The sequence below is a fragment of the Eschscholzia californica genome, unplaced genomic scaffold (assembly GCF_041429995.1).
Source record: "Eschscholzia californica isolate CP2 unplaced genomic scaffold, dmEscCali1.0.p SCAF_3, whole genome shotgun sequence".
NCBI lineage: Eukaryota > Viridiplantae > Streptophyta > Magnoliopsida > Ranunculales > Papaveraceae > Eschscholzia > Eschscholzia californica.
In genome coordinates this window covers 59,568,125-59,592,617 of record NW_028238420.1, presented here as the reverse complement: position 1 = coordinate 59,592,617, position 24,493 = coordinate 59,568,125, and the positions used below count along the sequence as shown (strand labels likewise).

Below are 24,493 nucleotides of genomic sequence, written 5' to 3'. Positions count from 1 at the left end.
ATCTACTTATTCATGGTATCTGTGAAGTCTAGACTCTTACGTTTCCTACATTAATTATATGTTTAGTGGGTCTAAGGAAAAGAAAACGATAAGGGGAAAACAGAAAAAGAAAGGGCTGTTTAGGTTCTAATTGTTGCAAAATTCTTGTTTGACCAGCTTTCTCTAGGGTTCTAATCAAACACATCTATGGCTCCGTAGAGCAACTCCAACTGCTGGGGGCTGAGGCCCTTAATTCAAATTAAGGCCCCCTCCCGACCGGTCCAACCATAGCCGGTTGGGGTTGAGCCCCAACGGGTTGGTTCAGCCGGCCCTTATTAAGGACCGGCAGGGCCGGCTGAACCAGGGTTGAACAGCCCCATATGACCGTTGGGGAGGTCCCCAACGGTCATATGGGGGATCACATCCACCGTTGGATGTGATCCAACGGTGATCCGATGATCGAATTTAATTTTTTTTTTAAACAAACAAAATGAAAAATAACCCATTAATAAAAATAACTCATTAAAATTTTGATTAATTTTAATTTTTTAAAATCCCACGTGTGGGTTCCCGAACAACTTTCTAACTTTAGAAAAAATATTATTTCGCAAATAGTTCGAACAAGTGTTGCGTACATACACTAAATCACACAAGTTCTTCGCACACCCACAGAGAACCTACACACGCGTTTCCAACATGCATATATTAAGGGCCCCAAGAGAGTCTGTGGTTGGAGGTGAATTTCAGGGGCTGAGCTGAGGCTGTAAAATTTGAGTGAAAAAGTGGTTTTAAGGGCCTGGGACAACCCCTCGTTGGACTTGCTCTAAGGTTAGTTTTTAGTAAAAACATTTTACATATCTAAATTGCACTTTTTATTTATCTCGCTCATCTCCATTTTCTTCTCCTAATCAAGTCTACTCTAAACAAGACGGTTTAGTCAACATCTTCCAAAAATTGGTGTTTCATTTTTGCACTTACCGAGTGATTTTCATTTGTTAAGTATGGACCGATAACTGTTTTTTCACTTAATCGAGTCTAGATGAACTCTAAATAAGTGAAAACCAAACTAAAATTTTGAGTCATTGATAAATATAAATTCTTTATGACTTCTGTCGAGGCTTATCTCCTTTGTTCCTTCGCCCGACCTAACTCTTTTCTTCTCTTCTCTTCTCTTTCAGTAACCACGAAATCACCCAATTCTATGGTGCAACTTGATATCTTTCTCCATCATAAATTCTTAGGTTTTTCTCGATATATGTTATCGGCACAAAGTCTTCACAAGTTTTGTTTAATTGAAGAGAATGATACATTAAATGAATTATTATGAAATGTTAACAACACTTAGCATAAAGTTAAAATAGGTAATTTCCAACAACTCTTAGAAGTGATAAAATCAAACATAATACTTTTAAAAGTGATGGAAAACAAACGTTATTATATCTAAGTGATTACCGTGTTTGGTCATAAATTAAGAGTCATTGAGAATTTGTTGAAAGTATATAAAGCCAAAAATATCCACACGTGTAACTCCTACGAAATGTGAATGTTGTGTGGTTGCTTTACAACGTCCAAACCTCAACATATATCGATATTGTCTCAGTTTTAGAATCAACATGTATCCATTTTGTTTATGGCAAAGGTTTCACCAAAAAGACCTTAACACTTATCGAGTTTGATTTTACACTTATAACAAAGGCTTCAAACTCTATTCCACTCGATCAAGGACTATCATAATCACACACTTTCGATGATGAACCGTCTTCAACTCTGATATCATATGTGACATCCGAACTGTAACTTTTATTAACATTATCCCGCTTAAGAAATCAACGCCCAACCCTAATCTATACGAGATTTTGTTCTTAACAAACACTCCACCAGTTTACTGAAAAGACATGGAACTTTACTAAGCTTCAACACAAACTTGTAATTCCGACTTTGACTTCTCTAAGAAGACGGGCGACTATTATAGTATGAACTTTTTGTCCATGGTATCCACCTAATGCAAGAATAATGCAATTTTACGTAATTGATTCCTATCAAAAGGTAGAGAGAGAGAAACTATTTTAGATTTTTAGTGAGAGAACGAAGTTCGTCAGTTTCCCCCAAATAAAACTAGGGCACCAAATTTCACTTCCATCTCCCTCTCTTTCCGATCTTAATCTAACCCTTTCTTTCTCAATTCTTCTCACTGTTTTCTCCTTCTCTCTTCCCTTCTTCTCTCTCATCGTTCTTCCACATTTTATTTCTCTCTCGATCTTTCTTTTAATTCATCAAATTTTGATTGTTTGATGATGTAATTTCATCATCCCTGAAAATAAACGACTACTTTTATCTGTTGGCATTAGATCTCAAACAAGAAACATTCTCTGACTAACATTCTCTCTCTAGGTTTTGATCAGTAATGGCTGTGAAGCGCAGCTCCAATGGGGTTGGCGTTCAGAGAAATGCTGGGGGATTTTGTGGGTGTCGTTTACCTATCATCGTTCTCTTATTTTTGTCAGTCCTTGCGCCTTTAATTTTCCTCACTGGACGAGGTCTTCACTTGAAATCATTCACTGGTTAGCAATTTAACTTCACTTCTTTGGGTTTTTCAAATTGGGGTTTTTTTTTGTTTGATTTTAACATGTCTTTGATCACTTATAATATAGTATATTACCAAAAATAGTTGAAATTTTAGCTTATTTTTCAAGAACTTGTGATTCAAGAACTCATCAATTAAAGCAGCAAGACTTCAAGTTGAAGGAGTTTGTGTGTGGATAGACCAACTTGTCTCATGCCATGCATAAATAGTTGCAGAAGTTTCATCTCGATCGTGTTTGCATTCATTATGTCATTTTTAGCATCCCCATTTGGTAATTCTTAAAGGGAATTATGTTTACTGGATAGATGTGATGTGTCCCACATTATCTTTTGAAATGTCTAGCTCCTTGTAGAGTATGCTTGATTCGAGGATTCGTGCTTGCACGATACTGAGAATATCGATCAGGCATAAAAAATGACGGTGATGGTCCTCATTTAGGGTGTTTTTTTCTCTGTTATTCACGGTTTTGTAAATTCTCTGTGCAGATGAAATGGATGTTGCCAGTGATAATCAGGTACTTGGCTACTTGCCATATTTTCCCCGTTGCTAATCTAAGTTGCATGATTATGATAGAGAAAGCATTTGTCAAATTTTTCTGATTCTTTGTGTAGAATATGGACTGGAAGGAGCGATTAGTGATGCAATTTCCAAAGGAGGCAAGTAGAAATCGATAAATATGAGTTCAAGTCTATCTAACAGTTTTTCTTGTTGAAATATTTGAATGAATATGAAGTCCATCTAAGTATCCAACTGTGTTTTTGCTGTAGATAGATATTGGTATATTCATGTATCTTTCACTTGTAGCCGTTTTTGAGGGCCTAGTAACACTAATGAAACTTATGTTTTAGGTCATTGACATTATAATTGCAAACACACGTGAATTGGGAGCACTGAGTCTTGATAATGTTAGAAAAAATTCATCTTCTTCATGGAAAGTTGTTGGCTCGGAGAATTCTGACAACAGTAATGACGAGGTAAGTAACATGTCCATGTAATCTTGCATTCAGTGTTGTGTTGATTATTATGCGTACATCCACATTCTACATTAAAGTTAGCTCGGACGCTAATCCTTGATTTGTTTGATCTCTGATGTGCTTTAAAGTCAAAAGATGCAGGCCAATTGTCCTCTCCAGTGAAGGAAAATGTTGCTAGAGCTGGTTAGTCTTTCCATCATATAATTTATATGGAAATTCTGTTGTACTGTGTGAACAACTTTTAATATCTACTACTGAAAGTTAATAACGTTCTGTTACATTGCAGATGATCGTCCACCATTTGTTGATTCACCAGCTAAACAACTTCGACGGGTGAATATACCATCCTCCTTTTTCCACTACTAACTATTGTTGAATTTTTATCCACCTAAAAACTGAAAGGAATGATTAAAGCATAATAAAATATATTACTTAATGCTACCCAGATGTTTTCTGTGTATCTAGCTTCATCAACTGAGTTTGTTTAATCATGCTTCATATAGCAATTAAGAGAGAAAAGGCGTGAAAGGAGGGCAGACCAGTTGGTCAAGCAAGATCACGAAGCGATTATAAAATTAGAAAATGCAGCTATTGAACGCTCAAAAGCAGTTGATTCAGCAGTTTTAGGAAAGTATAGCTTGTGGAGGAGGGATAATGAGAACGAAAACTCTGATGCAACAGTGCGGTTGATGCGCGATCAAATGATTATGGCTAGAGTATATTCAAGCATCGCAAAGATGAAGAACAAGCTTGACCTATACCAGGAACTTATGACTAGACTGAAAGAAAGCCAGCGTGCCCTGGGAGAGGTTTCTACTGATGCAGACTTACCTCGTAGGTAAATAACCATTTAAGTAAGAGTTTAAAGTAATGTGCATATTTGGTTGTCTTCTCATTGACTGTTCTCGCTTGTCCACTTTATTGATTTCAGTGCACCTGATAAAATCAAAGCTATGGGTCAGATTCTAGCAAAATCAAGAGAAGAACTCTATGACTGCAAATTGGTAACTAGGAAGCTCAGAGCAATGCTTCAGTCAGCAGATGAACAAGTGAGGAGTTTAAAGAAACAGAGCACATTTCTTAGCCAGTTAGCAGCGAAGACTCTTCCTAATGGAATCCACTGCCTATCTATGCGCTTGACAATAGGCTACTACCTCCTTCCTCTTGAAAAAAGGAAGTTTCCGAGGAGTGAGAATTTGATAAATCCTAATCTTTACCACTACGCCCTTTTCTCTGATAATGTCTTGGCTGCATCTGTGGTTGTCAACTCAACCATCTTAAATTCCAAGGTGAAGCAAATGAACCATATTTTATATCACTTTTAACTTTCTAGATTGATGATTAAATTGACATCATCGAGTTACTTGACTTCACTTTTGTCATTTGACGTGATTAAAAAACTTGCCTGAATTGCAGGAGCCAGAGAAACACGTATTCCATCTTGTTACGGATAAATTGAACTTTGGAGCCATGAATATGTGGTTTTTGTTGAATCCACCAGGAAAAGCTACTATTCATGTTGAGAATGTCGATGAATTTAAATGGTTGAACTCATCTTATTGCCCAGTTCTGAGGCAACTCGAGTCTGCTGCTATGAAAGAGTATTATTTCAAGGCAGATCATCCCACTACTCTTTCTGCTGGTTCTTCTAATCTGAAGTATAGGAACCCAAAGTATCTTTCTATGTTGAATCATCTGAGGTTTTATCTTCCTCAGGTATATCCCAAGTTAAATAAGATCTTGTTTCTTGATGATGACATTGTGGTCCAGAAGGACTTGACAGGATTATGGGCAGTTAATCTCAATGGAAAAGTGAATGGCGCGGTAGAGACGTGTGGGGAGAGCTTCCACAGGTTCGACAAGTATCTTAATTTCTCTAATCCACGGATAGCAAAGAACTTCGACCCAAATGCTTGTGGGTGGGCATATGGTATGAATATGTTTGATCTGAAAGAGTGGAAGAAAAAGGATATAACTGGAATCTATCACAAATGGCAAAACATGGTAAGTAGATCACTTTCAATTGTTGATCTATTTTCTGTTTATTTCGTCTTGCAAGTAATCGGATAAAATAATGTACCCAAGTCACCAAGTGAAAAAACTAACCAATGATAGAGAGATATATTAGGGTTTTCTGATAAGCTTTCTGATGTTTTGTCATCATTATTTTCTGTTTTGGCATTTCACAGAATGAAGAGAGAACATTATGGAAGCTTGGAACTCTGCCTCCAGGACTGATCACATTTTACGGGCTAACACATCCGTTAGAGAAGTCTTGGCACGTACTTGGGTTAGGATACAACCCAAGTATCGATAAGGCAGATATAGATAAAGCAGCCGTTATCCATTATAACGGGAACATGAAACCATGGTTAGAGATTGCAATGACCAAATACAGGCCATACTGGACAAAGTATATCAAGTATAATCATCCATATCTTCGAAATTGCAACCTAAGCGAATGAATCAGACAAAGAGAGTTCATGGAAATGTGACTATAAAAGGCAAATCAGATGTGAATGAATCTTTCCTGGCCGGAAATTGGTATGCCCAGTTTCATTAATCTATCGTGATTTCATTCAGATGCTCTCTTATAGGTTATATATTCTTCCCATGTTCATTTACAATTCATTTCATGTGTTGGGTGTTGGTGTTATTATCATTTCACCTCTTCTGGAAGAATCTGTATGGGACTTTTGTGTTTCTTAGGGGGAAAAAGGTCTTTCATTGTATTTCTTTGTTTAGTAGTAGTATAAGTTGAAGTTTGAATTGTGATAGAAAGTGAACTGAGGTCATAATGCAAATTTGTTCTTTTATTCATAATAATGGGCTTCCTGTTGTGTGGAAATGAATGAACTACTGTTAACTACTCCATGAGCTTGTTATACATAGATAGATCCATAGAGGCAACATTGAATTAACCAACCCTTATTTGTTAGTAACCACTTTTCTCATCTGGCCATGTTATTGGAAAGGAAAATTTGGGGGTTGCCCATAGAGGGATTGTATTTTTTTTTTTTTTTTTTTTTATACAGGTAGTTCAACAAAAAAAAAATAACACCTTTCAGGTTCGTTAGATTCATCGGTACTCCGTACACCACCAGTCCACCGTCGATTCCTCCCCCATCACCACCACCATCATTGTCACCAACTACCTTCTCTCTCTCTCTCCCTCTCCCGTCCCATTTCTCTCTATTCTATCTCGCTTCAATACTTAAAGATATGACCACATGTTAGTGAACTACGATAATTTAAAAGTAAAAGAGAAAATAATATTAAAAGAGGGGTCACTCTACTCAGGAAAAGTAATAAGCTCTTTCTAGTTTTAACAAATTGAAGTTCAGTTCTTCTCACTAATTATGTCGATAATGTAAGTATTATCATGTGCGTTAGGGCTAATCCAAAGAGAGGATACGAGGATAATATTAAGAGAGAATAAAATTAAAAGAGGAAAGAAAGTTGGAATAGGAACAAGTGGGCAAAACTGTTCATGAAAAGTCCCTATACAAAAAAAGCTTGGGGAAACAGTTGATGAAAGTTCACTATGTCCATGTACACTAGCATCATTTTATGAACATCTAGTCCACTTAATCCACTAACAAATCCAACTAACTTACAAATCGAATCTAAGTACATATTTCTACATGTTTTTCCTATTACCTTTAGGTCAAAAAGACATGTTATTGCGATAATCTGTAGATAAAGACAAAATCTTTCTCTTTTCATACCTCAATATTTTCTTCCACACTTTATCTAGATTAGGATAAAGCACAATTCCCACACGAAGACTTGAGCCTTCATCCATAGAGGATCAAGCTACCCCATTGTCACACTATTTAAGCATTCTATTCAGAAAAAAACAATATTCTTGCATAGCTTGACGACCTACAGGGCTTATCAGAAAGTAACTGATTGTACGAGTAATAGTTTTTTTTTGTTCAAATGTACGAGTGATGGTTGGACAACTAAAATGATGCTTTTCCATGAAAAGAGTAGAAATAGTGAACAGTACAAAAAGGAGAAAAGAACCAAGTAATGCACAAATCTATCCAATACAAACTCGACAACAATAGAAATTCTTAGTTTGTGAGTCCACTATTATGTACATGTGTGAGTGGCATTTTGGTGTAAAGAGCACCCAACTTGAAATAACTTGTTGACTCACTATTTTACTTGCTTTTTTTGATGATTTGGATCTGATTTTGTTTTCTTGTATATGTGTTTTCCTCTACATTGTTTGTTCCCCATCACCCTAGAAGACCCACAAGAAAAAGAAACTCAAATTAGTGGGGTACTACATGTATGGGTGATAAGAGAAACTCAAATTAAGAGATTTTAATCTGTCTTTTCATCAATAGGATAATAAGTGAGTTATGTTTGTTGGTCTGTTTGTTTGTTTGTGTATGAATAATGTGAAATATTAGAGTTTTGATTTGGCTCGGTCTTCTGCCAAAATAGTCTCACATTAGGAATACACTCCAATAACCAAAATATAATGTCTAAGCCTTCTCTATTTATTGTCAAGTAATTTTGAATTAGATGACCACAAATTTAATATTGTATCGAAACTATTGTACAAATTTTTTTTGTTTCCCAGGACTATGACTGAAGGGATACATTTTAATCCATAATATCAAGCGAAGCCATCCATACTAGTGGTAGACCATTTATTCTCTACAAAGTACCGGAGGATATATCCTTACAATTGCAAAACAATCTCACATTGGTGGTGAGATGGAGAGTGGTGCTCCTCTCAAGAGGTTAAACACCCTTCCCTAGTGAGACCTTTTAAAATCATGAGACCCACTAGTGTTAAAGCGGAAAATATCATTAGCAGCCCACCCCAGAAGGTTGGTCAGGATCATCCTATCGCTCCACTTTTGATGTGGTCGTGGGAGGGTGTGTTGTAAAACAATCCCACATCGGTGATGAGATGGAGGGTGGTGCATGTTCTTGAGAGATTAAACCTTCTCTAGTGAGACCTTTTAGAATTGTGAGACCTAAGAATATTACTATAACTGAAAAGGCTGGTCCGCATCATCGTATAACACTTGGGCTATGTTTGGCGCGAGAACGGAATGTGATTCCCGGGCGTCGCATTTCCATAAATGATTCCTGGGAATCAGATTACTTTAGTTTGATGTTGGCTTGACCAGAAATAGGAATGGAATTCCTACCTTGGTGATTGGTTTGTTTAGGAATAGGAATGCAAACTTGTATAAAAGTCCTATCATACCCTTTTTACTTAAACTACATAATTATATGTAAATTTTGTTATATATACAGTACATTATTTATTGAAATTTGTAGATATAACTAATACATTAACTTAATTTGTATTTAAACATTTGTTTAAAATAAATAAAGGTATCGGCTTAATTTTTTTTTCTTTTTAAACGTTATGAAACTGATTTGAATGAACAAAAAACGAGAGAGGAAAACACTAGAAAGTGTTTGTGTGTCTGAGAGAGAGAGAGAGAGAGTTGTTGTGGTGATGGTTGAAAACCTAAGTCTGAAAAAACATTAGTTAAATATTTGTCAAGGACGATTTTAATATTAGTCATTCTAATATTTTATTAAGGATAATTTTATTTACAAATATTAAACTAAATCATTTTCGGGAATGGGAATCACAAACCCACCTCTCTCCCTGGATTTGCTATTACTCCATGTAGGGGAAATCTCATTTCTGGAGGAATAGGATTCTCCTGCATTCTCGCGAGCCAAGTCAGGTATTTCATTTCCACGTGATTTCTGCGCACCAAACATGACTTTAGAACTTTATACCTTTAGAAAAGCACATCAATCAAAATTGAAGTAGTCCGACTGAGAGCTACAACTACAAAAAAAAAAAAAAAACATATCCACACTCTGATTGAGTTGAGTCAGTAGATAGCATAAATGCCCCACTTACCATTTACATCAGGAAACACATGCCATTAACATCCTCAAAACCATATATTAGTGAGCCTGACCCCAAGTACAATGGGTCATAGGATTGAAAACCCTAACTCAATCTCGGCAGCTCTTTCACTCTTGTCGATTATTAGACACTCATTTTGATGCCTGCCCCACTCTTTTTTTTTTTTTTTTTGTTAAGAATGCCTGCCCCACTCTCATCCACATTATTGTACCCTTAACTATTTGAACCATTTGCTGGACCCAAAATATCACTCATATTGTCGAGGAATTATATATATCAAAATAATCTATTTTATATCTCAAAATAAGCATAAGACCAATACTTATTGGTTCATAATATTAATACATTAGGTTTACAAATTTAAATTGACCCCCTGCAAGTTATCATGTTTTGAAATATAATCGCCAATTTCACTAATTACCTTCTCAGTAAATACAACTAAGTTATCATTCAACAGACTAATATATTTCCACTCGTAATATTCGTATATGAAAAGAAGTATTGTAAGTGGTTATCGTAACAGGCACAGATTATGTTAAAGTGATAAATAAATAAAATAAAGAAATGTGTACATAATTTCTTTCTGTAACGGCCTATTTTTTTTTTTGCAAGAGTATCAATCCCGACTATTTTGAGAAAACATCACTTGACTTCACATTGTAACCGACATTTCTTTTATCATTTTGATGATAACTTAAAATTGGTGGTCTGGAATCTGGATTAATGGTTGAGTTGCTAAATCAAGTTGCATATGATTAGGAACAAGACTTTCTATTGGAGTTAAGGTTGGTGTCCGACTCAGAAGGGGGTTTTCTTATAAAACGTCACATATATGATAAATAATGAATCAACTAGCTTAAGTAAAGGAACAAAAAATGTCTTATTTATATATACTAGGAGTCCATAGTTCTTTCTAGAATACACCAAGTGTGCATGTATTGTATCAGCAAAGGAAATTTGATCAAAACTCCATATAATTTTTTTTTGTGAAAATAGATTAATCAATTTTTTCTAGTTTTCAGCTCCCTATTTACTTTTTTAATTCGCAACAACTAACAACACCTCGCGACAATTTGCAACACCTCGCGACAACTTTGGAACACCTTACGACATCTTTGTAAAAGTTGTTAGGTTTTAACTAAACAAAATACAAATATTTGAGTTTTTAAAAAAAGAATGAGTTTTAACTACAAAAAAAAATATAACTTGTCTTTTTAATTTAAAAAGGTTTAAAATTGAGTCATCGACACAATTTCCTGTATCGACAACATGTGACTGATTTGTTTACGCTCCAGTCAATGTCGCTCTAAAAGTTCTATTTTGACTCGGACAAATTTTGTTATTTAACTTTGTCTTAAAGTAAACGCAATTTAAAAAATGGTTTCCCAAAGAACAAAACTATGTGTTGTTGGCTTCGAACTCAAAAACAGAACAAAATATCTATGCTTGATTATAAAGATTTGATTCGTCAAAACGATTACTTATTCATGCGTCTGGAATCTTCGATGGAGGTATATAATCTTTGTACAAACACCATAATCGATAAGATTAGAATACTATTAAAACATGCTCATACCAAAATTATTGGAACATGACAAGTGAAAAAGCACCTTTTGTGAATGTTAGAGAACAAAGTAGAGCACTATAATGGGATAAATGTAGTAAGTCATATCAATGCCTTCTGAAGGAGGTACAAGTGATAGTGGGAGAAGATCATTAAGAGCATCCCTAATGGTTGGCACCAAAAATATCACCAAAAAAGAATCTTCACCAAATTTTTTGGTGTTTTCAAATTGTTGAACCCAAAGAGAAAACACTAAAACTCCCACTAAATCACTATTCATCACACTAGATTTCATTTTTATTATTTTTAATACTCATTTTTTTAAATAAAATAAGATAACAATTAATTTATTAAAATAGTAATTAGAATTATAAAACTTAAATTACAAATTCAGATCATTACGGTATTTTATTGTTTTATGGGGACCAAACAGAAATATTTTATGAGACCAAATACAAATTTTAAAATAAATAAAAGGACTAAAGGAGAAAGACCAACTTACAAAAGGATTAATTATATATTAAAACAGAGGGACCCACCATCCCACTATTTTAATGGGAGTGAACAGTAACTGCCCGGCACAACAGATTATTGGCAATCTGCTGTGCCGTTGGGTCCCTTTTTCCCGGGAGATCACCAAAATTTGGTGATCTCCTGGGCCGTAGGGGATGCTCTAACAAAGTCTTCTAATGTAGATGGAGATTCAGATATCATAAGCAGGGGCGGACCCACATTGGGGCCTATGGGGTCACGTGCCCCCACGGCCCCAAGTCAAAAAGCGCAATAACCCTAAATTATCAGAGTTTTATTGCTTAATATACCTATAATCGCACCAAGCAATCATTAATTAACGGCTGCCTTACTGGAGGTGTGCTAAGTTTACCACGGGATAGGTCATAGGTTCGAGCCCCACCATCATCCTTTTCTCGTTTGATTTTTCGAATAATTTCTTTGAGTGATTTTACAGGCGCCCTTTTAAGTGGTATTGAAGCCCATCTCAAAGGTAATTATTTGAGGGATGATTATGACGAAATGGGGGCATTAATAACACTTTGGAGCAACCTTTTTAAAATTACTCATTTGTTTTTGCTCCTATTATCTTTTGTGTTTATCATGTGACACTTTAAATTTCTTTTTAAATCCAATTTTCTAATCAGATTTTCTTTTTGTAATATTCTTTTGCAAGTTCAAGTTTGACTTCTACTTTTGCTAATATTCATCCAACCTCTAATAACGTTATTTGTGTCCTCATATAACCCATATGCCCTCTTCATCTTTTAATTTTGTATATATTTTCTTACAATATACTTTTTAAATTCACTCCTATCTCTCTTCCACTCCTTCCTTAATTTCTTTACAACATATGGATTTGTGAAAAAGAATTTAATTAAAAAAAATCGTAAATATTTGTTTTATATAATTTAAGTACACTGATTATTTATTTAGATTTCGTAGTCTAATTAGTTCAGAGCAATCTTATGACATATAGGGATCATTAACTTGAATTATTTTTTTAGTAATTTACTTATAACTAATTTCGGTAGAGATTCTTAATGATGCTCCCCAGTTTTTGTGGTTGATGACGGTATTTGTTTTTTTTTTACTATTTAACATAATCAAATGTGCCCCCACAAAGAGAACTTTCTGGGTCCGCCACTGATCATAAGTAACCTTGTCTCCTTACCTGGATGATTTGATTTTCACTCTTCTCTTTATTGTGTTATTGCCTTGTGTGTTTGAGTGAGTTTGCATACATGGTCATTTCAGATATTTATTAGGCTTTTGTGAACATATATGATATCTTTATTTGATTCCCAATGACGAAAATATTTTTTTTTGGGAAAAAGGGTAAATTCCTATTTGACCCCACAATGTTATCAATTTACCACTTTGATCCCCGTAGTTTGATTGGCTATCATTTCGACACCAACTAACCGTTCTAATATTTACTTTGATTCACATGGTTGAAATTTTGTTCATTATTTTCTTTTTCTAATAGGATTTATGGGTTGTAAGTGTATTTGAGGGCCACCTAATGGGTGTTACGTTACGTTCACCCTTAAAAAAATTAAGGTAAAAAATTTGTGACCTACCGAGAGTTCCAGAACAAATGTCTAAAAATTATTATGCGTCTACACCTAATATATGAGATTTCCGAATTTCATTAAGAAATTTTATGTTAACCACACGTGAAAAATCAAACCCGGAGGTTCTCGCTCATATTCCTCGATTCTCTCTAGATTTGTTTACATCTTACGAAAGTAAATCTAATTGAAATCCTCTTCGAAATTCATTGGAGTAGAGACTATTTGAATCATGTCATAATAAAAATCGAAATGTTTTCTTCAATCTAGTTGAATCTATCGTTCAAGTTGATGCCTGTAAAATTTCAAATGATTGAGTGAATGTGTTTTTTTTCAATAAAAACCGCAATCTCTCTCTTTCTCTCATGAAATTTGGGTTATAATTACGTGTTTGATCAAGTAGATCACCAAATTTTTGTTTTTGTCATTTCCTTCTATAGAATATTATATCAAGATCTACTCATATATTGATGGACTTGTTTATGTTCTGGGGTTTTGGATGAATTTTGTCATAACTGTATTCTACAATTCTTCAATTAATTACAGAAAATCGTAACAATATACGAAAGCTTCATAAGTTATTGCAAAGTTGCATAAGATAATATGGATCTTTATAGAATAAAGTTTAGTGTAAATGATTCAATATGAAGCTTCGTAACATTTTTGGTGTTTATTAGGTACAAATTTCATAAAAGAGTATAGATCTACATATAAAGAGCATGAAGTTGTTGGAATTTTTGTACAATTATCAACTAAAATCAGAAATTAGTTTTATGATATTTGAATTTAAAATTTATTTCTAGTAATTATATCTTTTGATATATTATTTGGGGAGATATCTCTTTTTGTGAAAAGATTTTTCTACTTGAAAATAGTCTTTTTGTTTTCTATAAATAATGTTTTCTCTAAACACATTTAATGTAATCGAAAACCATGTAGAAACTATGTCGTAATATCCTTTGCCATTTTCAATATGTTCTAATGCTCTTTAAATGAAATCTTCACAAATTACTTGGTGTAGTTTCACAAAGGCTTGTCATATCTTGGGAAACAATTTGCCTAGTAGCCGTCAAGTATTCTTGATCGAGAGAAAAGACTTTGGCCAGAAAATATTAGAGAGAGAAAATTGAACATCGCTTTTAAACATTCAATTTTTTTTTTGGGGAACGAAATGCATATAAATTCATTGGGCATGAGAGAAAATTAAGAGAATCAAATGTATGAAGAATAAATTTGGACGCCAACAAAAAGTTTGAAATTGGAGTGAAAATGTTTAATGATGATGGAGATGGCGGCATTGGGATGAAAGGTAAAGTTGGAAGTAAAAAAGTTTGAGATAAAAATCTAACAAAATGGTTAATTTGGGGATGAAAATGAGAGTTGGTGAAGGGAAATAGGCCAGATGATCCGATTTCATAATTGTTTTGGTCAATAAACCCCCGGCTGGAATGACTTATTTTAGTTTTTCTTTACCAAAACTATTCCTAATATAATAGGAATCCATAATTATTCAACTTCTTCTCATTTTTCTCCAGGTTTTTTCATTTCTGAAATTAAGTTTTTAATCTCGTTCTCATTTTCCTCTCTAAGATTGAATTATTGGTTTACTTCAAAGCTTATATGCAGGAGAACGAGAGATAGGCTTTTTTTTTTTACCAGATAGAAATCTAGTGGAAGATAGACCATTAGTTACCAGATTTGTACTCTCCAAGTGGAGTTTGCAACATCTGCGAATAAATTTGTATTATGCAAAACAGAGTTTGCACAATCTATAATCCGAGTTTGCATTGTGCAATCTTAGTTTGCATTATACAAATCAACTTTACAAGGTCATCAGGTTGGATTTGCATTTTGCAATCCGAATGTGCAAGATCTGCAAATTGAGTTTGCACTCTGAAAAGAGAATTCGCAAGATTCGCAAATACAATTTACAAAAAAATTGGAAAAACAATGTCGTTTTGCTGGATTTTTTTTAAATAGCATCGAAAGTGGATCTTGTTAGAAATATAATTTAAAATTCTTCTTAATATATAATTTTTATCGAAATTCAACATCTAATCAAAATGTTATATGTATTTAAAATTTGAAAAAAAAAACAAACTAAAGAAATAGTTACACAAAAAGATAATTTAGTCTTTATAAATATTTTGAACTAAATAATAACTATGAAATATTTGTTGACTTTTCTTTTGAATTGTTATTGTGCGTCCGACCCTTTACTTGTAAGGTGGAATACCAAACTTCTTACCACTCCAACTAAATTGTTGACAATATCGGTTGACTTTCTAGTTCTTTTGAATTAGAACCCTTAAAATGATTTTTTGTATTCAATATCTATTTTTTTTTTTCTGTCCGACAGTGTATACATTTTAGATTCTCAGAACAGAAGAACTAGTCTAGGAGGATGTTGGAAATCTTTAGGCAAACCATTTTATTAATGGACAGTTTATAGGGGTCTAAAACTACTCTTTATTAATTTATATATATATTATATATTATTTAAACATAAAATATCACTTGTCAAATAAGTTAAACAACTCTTCACCAGTTTTCTCATAATACTTCCAAATTAACGGATTTGTGGGACCTCTAAGATTCGACTCAAAACAAGTTTTGTCCTTTTGTGTTGTTTGGCATGAGTCAGTTTGGTTTTAGTCAGCTGGTGAACCTGGAAAAACAAATTAACTTATTCCCGCCCACCGTCTCCAATTAATGTCAAATCGGTTCCAGTTTTACGAGGTGATCATATCCTACTACCTCATCCTCTCTTTGCAGGACCAATGCTAGGAAATAAAAAAAAATTAAAAAATTTTAAGCGGAAATGTTATATGGTTCTGATGATTCACGTTTCAATAGATCAGAATCATCAGAAATTTGAATGGTAAGAGGTCGCTTATGATTTCTATTCAACTGTTTTTTCTTGTTCACTAGCTTTTTGTTTTTCGAGAGGGGTTGGTGCAACCACACCTTCAAGAAGCATGCAAGTTAAACACTCTCTCCTAAGGCAATTTTTATGTTTTAGTTATTGCTTCAATCTGACTAGTACGAGCCTTATCTGAATTTTTTTTAAGAGAAAAAAGGAAAAGTTTCAATTAAATTTGTCATTTGAGCCACAAGTACAAATCGAAAGCCAAAGTGCGAATACAACAAAGGTAAATGGTACAAGTAAACTACCCTAAACCTCTGGACATTTGACCCACATTTTCTCTTTTTTTTTTGAGATTGGACTCCAAGAGTCATTTGTATTTGAATGGCACTAGTACATTATTAAAATAAGGGTTATTTCCGTAATGGCCCCCAACTTTGTGACCAGCTTCCTGCCTGGCCCTCTACTTTACGAGAAATACCCATATGGTCCCCTTCCGTTATAACACTGTTACTCTCTCTCTCCTCTATCTCATTTTCTCTCTCTGCCACATCATCTCACCTCTCCCCGTCATCATCTTCTTCGGCAGGGTCGCTGGCCGGCGACCTTCAAATTAAAAAAAAAATTATCTCTCCTCTCTCTCTCTAGAATATTTTTTTTTTTAATTTCCTCACCTCTCTCTCTCTCTCTAAAACTCCGGCGAAGGGGTTTCCCTTCGCCGGAGCTAGGTCTGTTCAACGAACAGACCTAGATCTGCTCACGAGCAGACCGGATCTGCTCACGAACAGATCTTGAAGGTCTGCTCGTGAGCAGACCGGATCTGCTCAGTTCGTGAGCAGATCTAGGTCTGTTCGTTGAACAGACCTAGCTCCGGCGAAGGGAAACCCCTTCACCAGAGTTTTAGAGAGAGAGAGGTGAGGAAATTAAAAAAAAAAAATTCTAGAGAGAGGAGAGAGAATTTTTTTTTTATTTGAAGGTCGCCGGCCGGAAATTTGGCCGGTCGGCGACCCTGCCGAAGAAGATGATGACGGGGCGAGGTGAGATGATGTGGCAGAGAGAGAAAATGAGATAGAGGAGAGAGAGTAACGATGTTATAACGGAAGGGGGCCATATGGGTATTTCTCGTAAAGTAGGGGGTCAGGCAGGAAGCTGGTCACAAAGTTGGGGGCCATTAGGGAAATAACCCTTAAAATAATACGCAAGCACAATATAACCAGTAATTAAGACATCTTGGGCTCTTAATGTCATATAAAAACCTTTAGGGTCATTCTAGGAGGTCCTGAAAGTCCATCTATTCCTACCTTTATTTATTGTCTAAATTACATTGAAAAATCTTGATGATAGTATTTTCCACCGAGACTCGATCAAAAGACCTCATAGATTTAAGAAGCGTCCGACCACTGCACCAAAGAGTCGTGGACTTTTATCAGAAATTATACATTTGGCAAAATACATGTCAACTTATTCATTTTGATTTTATAATAAGTTGACAAACACATTCTACATTACTATTCTACTAATACTCATAATTGAAATTTATAGATTAATGTCCAATTCACTTTCTTCTCAATTTTTTGTCACCTTGGAGAGATCCATGAAGATTTCCTTTTACTAAATTCTACTAATATATAATATATCTATGACTTCGCATGAATAAAATTATAACTTGACTATTTTTTTCCCCTTCAATGTCAAAGGATTTAAAATAATGCTTGACCTCTATTATGAATTTATTATGGCAAAAGGTAAATGGAATAATGTAATCCATTAAAAGACATTTATTTTCTAAAGCAAAAGATTTGTAGATGAAAACAATTAGCAAAAAGCAACTCTTTTCTATGGTAAACAATTTCTTCCTCCTAATTTTAATCAGAAAATATTGGTTTTTAAGTTTCATTTTTAGATGAATTGTTATTAGTATTTAGACTAAAAAATTATTGTTTTAAATTGTGCAAAACTATACTTCCCTAGCTTCATATTATTTAGTTTAAAGTTTGAAATAGGCAATAGTATGGGAACTTTTTAGGCGCTTCCCCTAACTGTTAAAAGGCGCCTCCATCCTTCACAAATTGACAATATAGCGTGACATAATATAAGTAAATGAGTATACATACAATGATTGATAATAATGTAACATAAATAGCATATTATTTTTCATAAAAAAAAAGATAGCATATTATTATTATTAACTAATAGAATTGATTTACAACACTAAAACCTTATTATTTTGGTAAGTTGAAAAAATGTATGGAAATCGACATTTTGGATGTAATTAAGAACTACATTATTCTTCTTTAAGGTTCAACAAGTCAGAAGAATAAAAAAATAATTGTATTTAATGAGAAAATTACATAATAATATATTTTGATTTTGACGGTGTAACTATTTTCATGTCATTTAATTAAGAAAATGAACCAGATTAGAAGGGAAAGGAATCTACTTATCACTTATGGTTTAAAAACTATAATAAAAACGTTTTGCAGAACTCTTATAGAAAAAAAAAAATTAGAATTAGAATATTTTACTACGTAAAATGTTTGTAGTAAGCAATGGATTCCTTAAAGAATATTTATAGAACGTTTTGAAATAATTTTCATCACTAGGGGAACACTTGCTAATTTTTAAACCAAAAACATCGGCAACTATGTGAGAAAAGGCCTGCAAATGTTTTACCATCAAGTAGTGTTTCATGTAAGTTCAACAAAAAAAAAAAAGTAGTGTTTCATGTAAGAAAGGCATGTGAATTGTTGTAAGTATATTAAATTTCAGAGAAGTCTCCACTTGAAAAACTAAAACAGAAAAAATAAACAATATTCTCAGCTAGAAAGAAAATCAGGATCTATACTGACTTTGAATAGTTTTTTTGTTTTTGAGAAAATCAACTACAATGTACGTTAGTTAGTCGTTACAAGATATTGATAAATCATCAAGTTGGGATAAACACGATAACTGCCTAAGTTAAACCAATAACTAAAAGGCCTAAAGTCCAACAACATAGAGACTAAAGCCTGACAAACTTATTACAATTTTATTCCTTTAATAATTCAAATTCAAATTAGAAAGGCATGATAGGACAGGTAGAGTGGTAGTAAAGATTCAACCCCAAATACATGTGGGCTTCATTATAAATATGGGATTCAATTTACACATATATATAGACACTTCACTTGTAGAGATCATAATACAAAATTACAAATAGAGAGAGAGAGAGAGAGAGAGAGAGAGAGAGAGAGAGAGAGAGAGAGAGAGAGAGAGAGAGAGAGAGAGAGAGAGAGAGAGAGAGAGAGAGAGAGAGAGAGAGAGAGAGGGAAAGAAGAAGAGGGAGAGAAGATAGAAGAGAGAATATAGACAAGAGAGTGAATCACCATAAGATTCCAACTTTTGTTCACCAATTTTTCCAATAGGAAGCCTTGGCCTTTCTCTACTCACACTTATAAACTTACTTCAATCTCACTTCCCTTCTTCTCTCATTAACAGAAAACCAAAGTCTTTCTTTCTCTCTAGATTTCTTTCCATCTCTCTATCTCCCTCCTTTTGTGTTAATCCTTAGCTCTGATCAATCAATCACCCTTGTTGTCATCTCTGTTCTTATTAAACTTTCATTAAATTTTAGCAGAAACAATGGCTATTGATTGCATTAAAGAAGATAAAAATTCTTTAGTTTTTGATGCATCTGTTCTTCAACATCAAAAAAACATACCCAAACAATTTGTTTGGCCAGATGAAGATAAACCATCTTCTTTTGCACCTGAACTCTCTGTTCCTTTAATAGATTTAGGTGGTTTTTTATCAGGGGATCCTGTTTCTATCAATAAAGCTTCAAAACTAGTTGGTGAAGCTTGTGAAAAACATGGGTTTTTTCTTGTTGTTAATCATGGTGTTGATCTTAATCTCATTAAAGATGCTCATAATTTTATGAATTCTTTCTTTGAGATGCCATTAATGGAAAAACAGAGAGCTCAAAGAAAACCAGGTGAACACTGTGGTTATGCTAGTAGTTTTACTGGTAGATTTTCCACTAAACTTCCATGGAAAGAGACACTCTCATTTAGTTTTTCACCTGAATTTGATCAACCCATTGTTCAAGATTATTTACTTGGAGTTATGGGTGAAAATTTTCGCGAATTCGGGTAAGTACAAAAAAATTCACATACCCATGTTCATTTTTATCTTTCTCTATTAAAAAAGAGAAAACATACTGATTTAATTTTTTTTGGTTATGATAATCAGGAGGGTTTATCAAGATTACTGTGAATCAATGAATACACTCTCACTAGGAATCATGGAGTTATTAGGATTAAGTCTTGGAGTTGGAAGAAAACATTTCAAAGAATTTTTTCAAGGAAATGATTCAATAATGAGATTAAACTATTACCCACCTTGTCAAAATCCTGAATTAACATTAGGAACTGGTCCTCATTGTGATCCAACTTCATTAACAATTCTTCATCAAGATCAAGTTGGTGGTTTACAAGTTTATGTTGATAATCAATGGCATTCTATTGCTCCTAATTCACAAGCATTTGTCGTTAATATCGGCGATACTTTCATGGTAAGTGTTATTACTACTATTTTAGTTATGATCTGATAAATTTTGGACTACATATTTTGTTTGTTTTCCTAGGGTTTGAATTAATGGATGAGTTTTTTTTTTTTTTTTTGCAGGCTTTATCAAATGGGAGATATAAGAGTTGTTTACACAGAGCAGTAGTAAATAGTGAAACACCAAGAAAATCACTAGCTTTCTTTTTATGCCCTAAAAAAGATAGAAAGGTGAGTCCACCAGAGGAATTGATCAACTTAGAATGTCCAAGAGTTTACCCAGATTTCACTTGGGCAACTTTTCTTGAATTCACTCAGAAACATTACAGAGCTGATCAAAAGACCCTTGATGCTTTCTCCAAATGGATCCAACAAATAAACAACTGAAAAAAAAAAACCCCCTCTCTCTCTTTTCCAAATGGGCAAATTTAGTTGAAAGTGAATAACCAAGTAATGGAAGAACAAATCTCATGGAAGAATAGGATATAGAGAAGTTAGGCAAGGCCTAATTGAGCTCATTTATTTTTCAGTTTTGCAGTTTTGTTGGTTATGTACAAAAGTTCATGGCATATAATGAGCAAGGGAATTGGAAATAACTTTAAGATGATGTATGATATTTTCATTTCATACTTTAGTTATTTTAATTTTACCCCCTCCATATATTTTAATACCGAGTTGAGAAAAATGTCTAGATCAACAAAAGTGTGTTCGTATTTCAACAAAAAAAAAAACAAAAGTGTGTTCGTTATGTGAAAAAAAAAACAGAAGTTTGTCTTGCTTAATTACATCTGCGAAATATGTGACACTAAAAAGTCTAAGTTTAACATAAAAATATGATTCACATAATTCATAAATAACTTATGGTCAAAATATCTATCTTTTTATGAAAGTAAATATTATTATATACAATTGAAACTAGATTTTGGGGGATATTGTAAAAAACAAAACAAAAAAAGTTTTCCTATGGTTGAATATTGGAGTTAATGAATTAGGATTCACCATTGGAATTCTCCAAATGGTTTTATGTCGTAAGTGGTGTACGACGAATAACTACAAAATCTGCTATCAAACAATCCTGACGAGATAATATGTCTATATATTGCAATAAAACTTCATTTGTGAACTAGAAATGACTTCGATAAACACGAGTAAAAGGGTATAACTTAGCTATACGGTTTGCAACTCAACTTTTCTTTGTATATGAGCTTCTTGTACAAATAAGATCCAGACAGATATAACTAGATTATAATAAACATAGTTGGTTTAGGTTACCCGTCACTAGATCATCGAAGAACTTTAATACCCTAAAGTTTGACTCCTTAACTGCATATATAATGTGGCTATTGATGTGTATTAGATACCAAAGTTGAATAATATAATTTTTCAATTATTTTTATCAACTGTCAATTACAAAACTAAATGTCAAATAACTCAAACAATGGTCTGATGCTTTCTCTTACTTTAAATAGAAATATATTGTAAGAGGTACTTCAACCTCTTTTTTTTTGTTGCAAAAGAGTACTTCAGCCTTAGGTCATAACCAAGAAGGTAGTAATATTTTTGTAATTGTAATTGTGGAGAAATAAGAATATTTCAAAAACAGATGATAGAAGCAATGAATACATGAAAGAAGTTGATGGTTCAGAGTTAACACGTGATGAAAAGGATTTTAGTGGCCTATGAAGATGATGCAACACAAATTGATAATGTGAATAAAACAAAGTCATATTTTATGTATTGGTGAAAACAAAAGAGTTTTGGAGGGATTTGATTTAATAATTGCTTAAAATATAGTTTTAAGATATATCTTGTCTTTACCTTTGTCCTCAAATGTTACAACATTCTTTTGAATTATGCTTTTCCATTTTGAGATGAATACTAATGGGGCATAATAGGAAATTCAAAAAATGTGTTTACATGGATTATTGTAGGAGGGTTATTTCTCAAATGGCCCACAACTTTGTGACCAGCTTCCTGCCTAGTCCCCTACTTTATCAATAATTCTCATATGGCTCCCTTTTTCAGTTAGCGTTAACTAGTTATGTTCTCTCTCCCCTCCTTCTTATCTATTCTCTCTGCCACCTCATCATCTTCTCCAGCGAAGGTCGCCGGCCAGCGGACCTTCAAACATAAAAAAATCTCTTTCCTCTCTTTTTCTCATATTTTTTTTCTCTCTCTATAACAGATCTAGAGAGAGATTGGGTTTGTTCGGAAATTTGGCCGAAGGTCCGGTCTGTTCTCACGAACAGACCTTCAATGGTATGCTTGTGAGAACAGACCGGACCTTCGGCTAAGGTTTCCCTTCGCCGGAGTGTTAGGGAGAGAGAGGAGAGAAATAAAAAAAAAAAATTAGAGAGAGAGAGAAGAGAGAAAAAAAAAATTTGAAGGTCGCCGGCCGGCGACCCTTGCCCGGAGAAGACGATGATGTGGCGTGATCAATGATGCGGCAGAGAGAGGTGATGAGATGGAGGAGAGAGAGTAACGAAAAGTTAACGGTAACTGAAAAAGGGGACTATACAGAAATTATTGATAAAGTAGGGGGCTATAAGGAAGCTGGTCACAAAGTTGGTAGCCATTTGGAAAATAATCCTAAATTAAACCACCCCAACAAAAAGAGGAAACTGGACTACTGGAGCTTGGGTCTAGATTTAAGTATTTTCTTTTTTATTGAAAAATCAAGTTATATTTTGTTCAATTAAAATTTAATTTTTATTTTTAAAATGTTATTTAAGTCAAATATAAACTTTTGCAACCAATGTAAAATTAGTGTAATCAATACATTTATAATTGATTACTAAATTCTCAAAGGCAATGCAACATATTGCAACTTTTTTATGATTTTTTTGTGTAAAATACCAAACTCACCCCTTACTAACACATTGGACCTACAACCTGTTTCTAATTTGCTCTGGATCTTATCCGAAATAGGACCCTTCTTTTTTAGCTCTTAACTAATTTTTGTCTCAAGATTGACGTGATAATAGAAAGTACATTCAACGCCATGCATAAACAACATTTAGAAGTGTCACTTTGTCCGAAAATAGAGAATGACCCCAAAATTAATATGGCCGACTTCCATTAGTCCGAACATGTAGAGAGAGAGAAACACATGAATCATTGGAAGCCAACCACATCTACTTTCCTATTGCACCATTTTAGACGGAAAAAACATTTCTCAATAAAAGTTGATGGGAGGCTTAAACAAGAAGAGACTTGGATAGGGGCACACACATGGGAGGGGGGGGGGGGGGGGTGGGGTAGAATGAGCACGAATAGGGAGGTGGTAACCCACGTGACCGTGTGGCTTGTTCCCTGACCGAGAAGGACTGCTTGGCGGGCTTAAGCCGCCATCAGAAAAGACAAAATATGATCCCGTCATTACTCTCTCACTAACTTCCAGTAAACTGGCGTCACGTGGGAACAACTTGTCCTTTTGTTTGTCTTTTGTTTCCTTCTTGGCTTTCTTTTCCCATAGTCCTCCTAGTTCGAGAAAATGACAAACTAAAACCTCTCTCTCTCTCCTCGTTATCTTTTGGTTGGCCCCTTGGGATGGGTTAAAAGCACCCGCCCAAAGTATTGTTGGCACTCGGATTGCACATGAGATATCTCATAATTTGTGTTTTGATCGGGTGCCAACAGTAGTTTGGGAGGGTACTTTTAGCCACACCCTTTCGTAAGAGTAAAAGGATAGTAAATGATGACTTCGGATGACAAATCTTCGATTGTCTGAGACATTCAATCACAGACATTTTAAACTCTGTAAATGTATGAGACCTTCAATCACGAACATTTTATAGTCATGAATCTATGAATTTCGATAGATTTAGACTTTCATTTACATTTTGATGGATTCTAGTGTGAAAAGAGAGTCAAATTTGTCAACTAAAAAATGAAGGAGTTTCATTGACATTTTAGTGACTTCAATTTTAATTAAAAATTAATACTAAAAATAGTAATTAATAATAATTATTATTAGT

The 24,493-nt window shown here is 34.1% G+C and overlaps 2 protein-coding genes across 3 annotated transcripts; both read left to right on the top strand.

The window, feature by feature from the left end:
- Positions 1–1,879: 1,879 nt before the first annotated feature.
- LOC147552601 (polygalacturonate 4-alpha-galacturonosyltransferase-like) lies at positions 1,880–6,357 on the top strand. 2 transcript variants are annotated; one of them, XM_086664833.1, is made up of 10 exons: positions 1,880–2,540; positions 3,049–3,077; positions 3,175–3,219; positions 3,412–3,537; positions 3,666–3,720; positions 3,824–3,870; positions 4,041–4,375; positions 4,469–4,826; positions 4,954–5,541; positions 5,727–6,357. In XM_086664833.1, exons 1-10 carry the CDS (start codon positions 2,384–2,386, stop codon positions 6,000–6,002), a joined length of 2,016 nt encoding a protein of 671 aa, XP_086520959.1. In that variant the 5' UTR covers positions 1,880–2,383; the 3' UTR covers positions 6,003–6,357. The 2 variants fall into 2 exon arrangements, with proteins under 2 accessions (XP_086520959.1, XP_086520960.1); XM_086664834.1 differs by having other exon boundaries at positions 1,977–2,794; positions 2,848–3,077.
- Positions 6,358–19,131: 12,774 nt separating this feature from the next.
- On the top strand, positions 19,132–21,145 carry LOC147552600 (gibberellin 20 oxidase 1-D-like). The gene is made up of 3 exons (XM_086668730.1): positions 19,132–20,104; positions 20,205–20,526; positions 20,640–21,145. The coding sequence occupies exons 1-3, from the start codon at positions 19,596–19,598 to the stop codon at positions 20,901–20,903; spliced, it is 1,095 nt and encodes a 364-aa protein (XP_086524856.1). The 5' UTR covers positions 19,132–19,595; the 3' UTR covers positions 20,904–21,145.
- Positions 21,146–24,493: the final 3,348 nt, after the last annotated feature.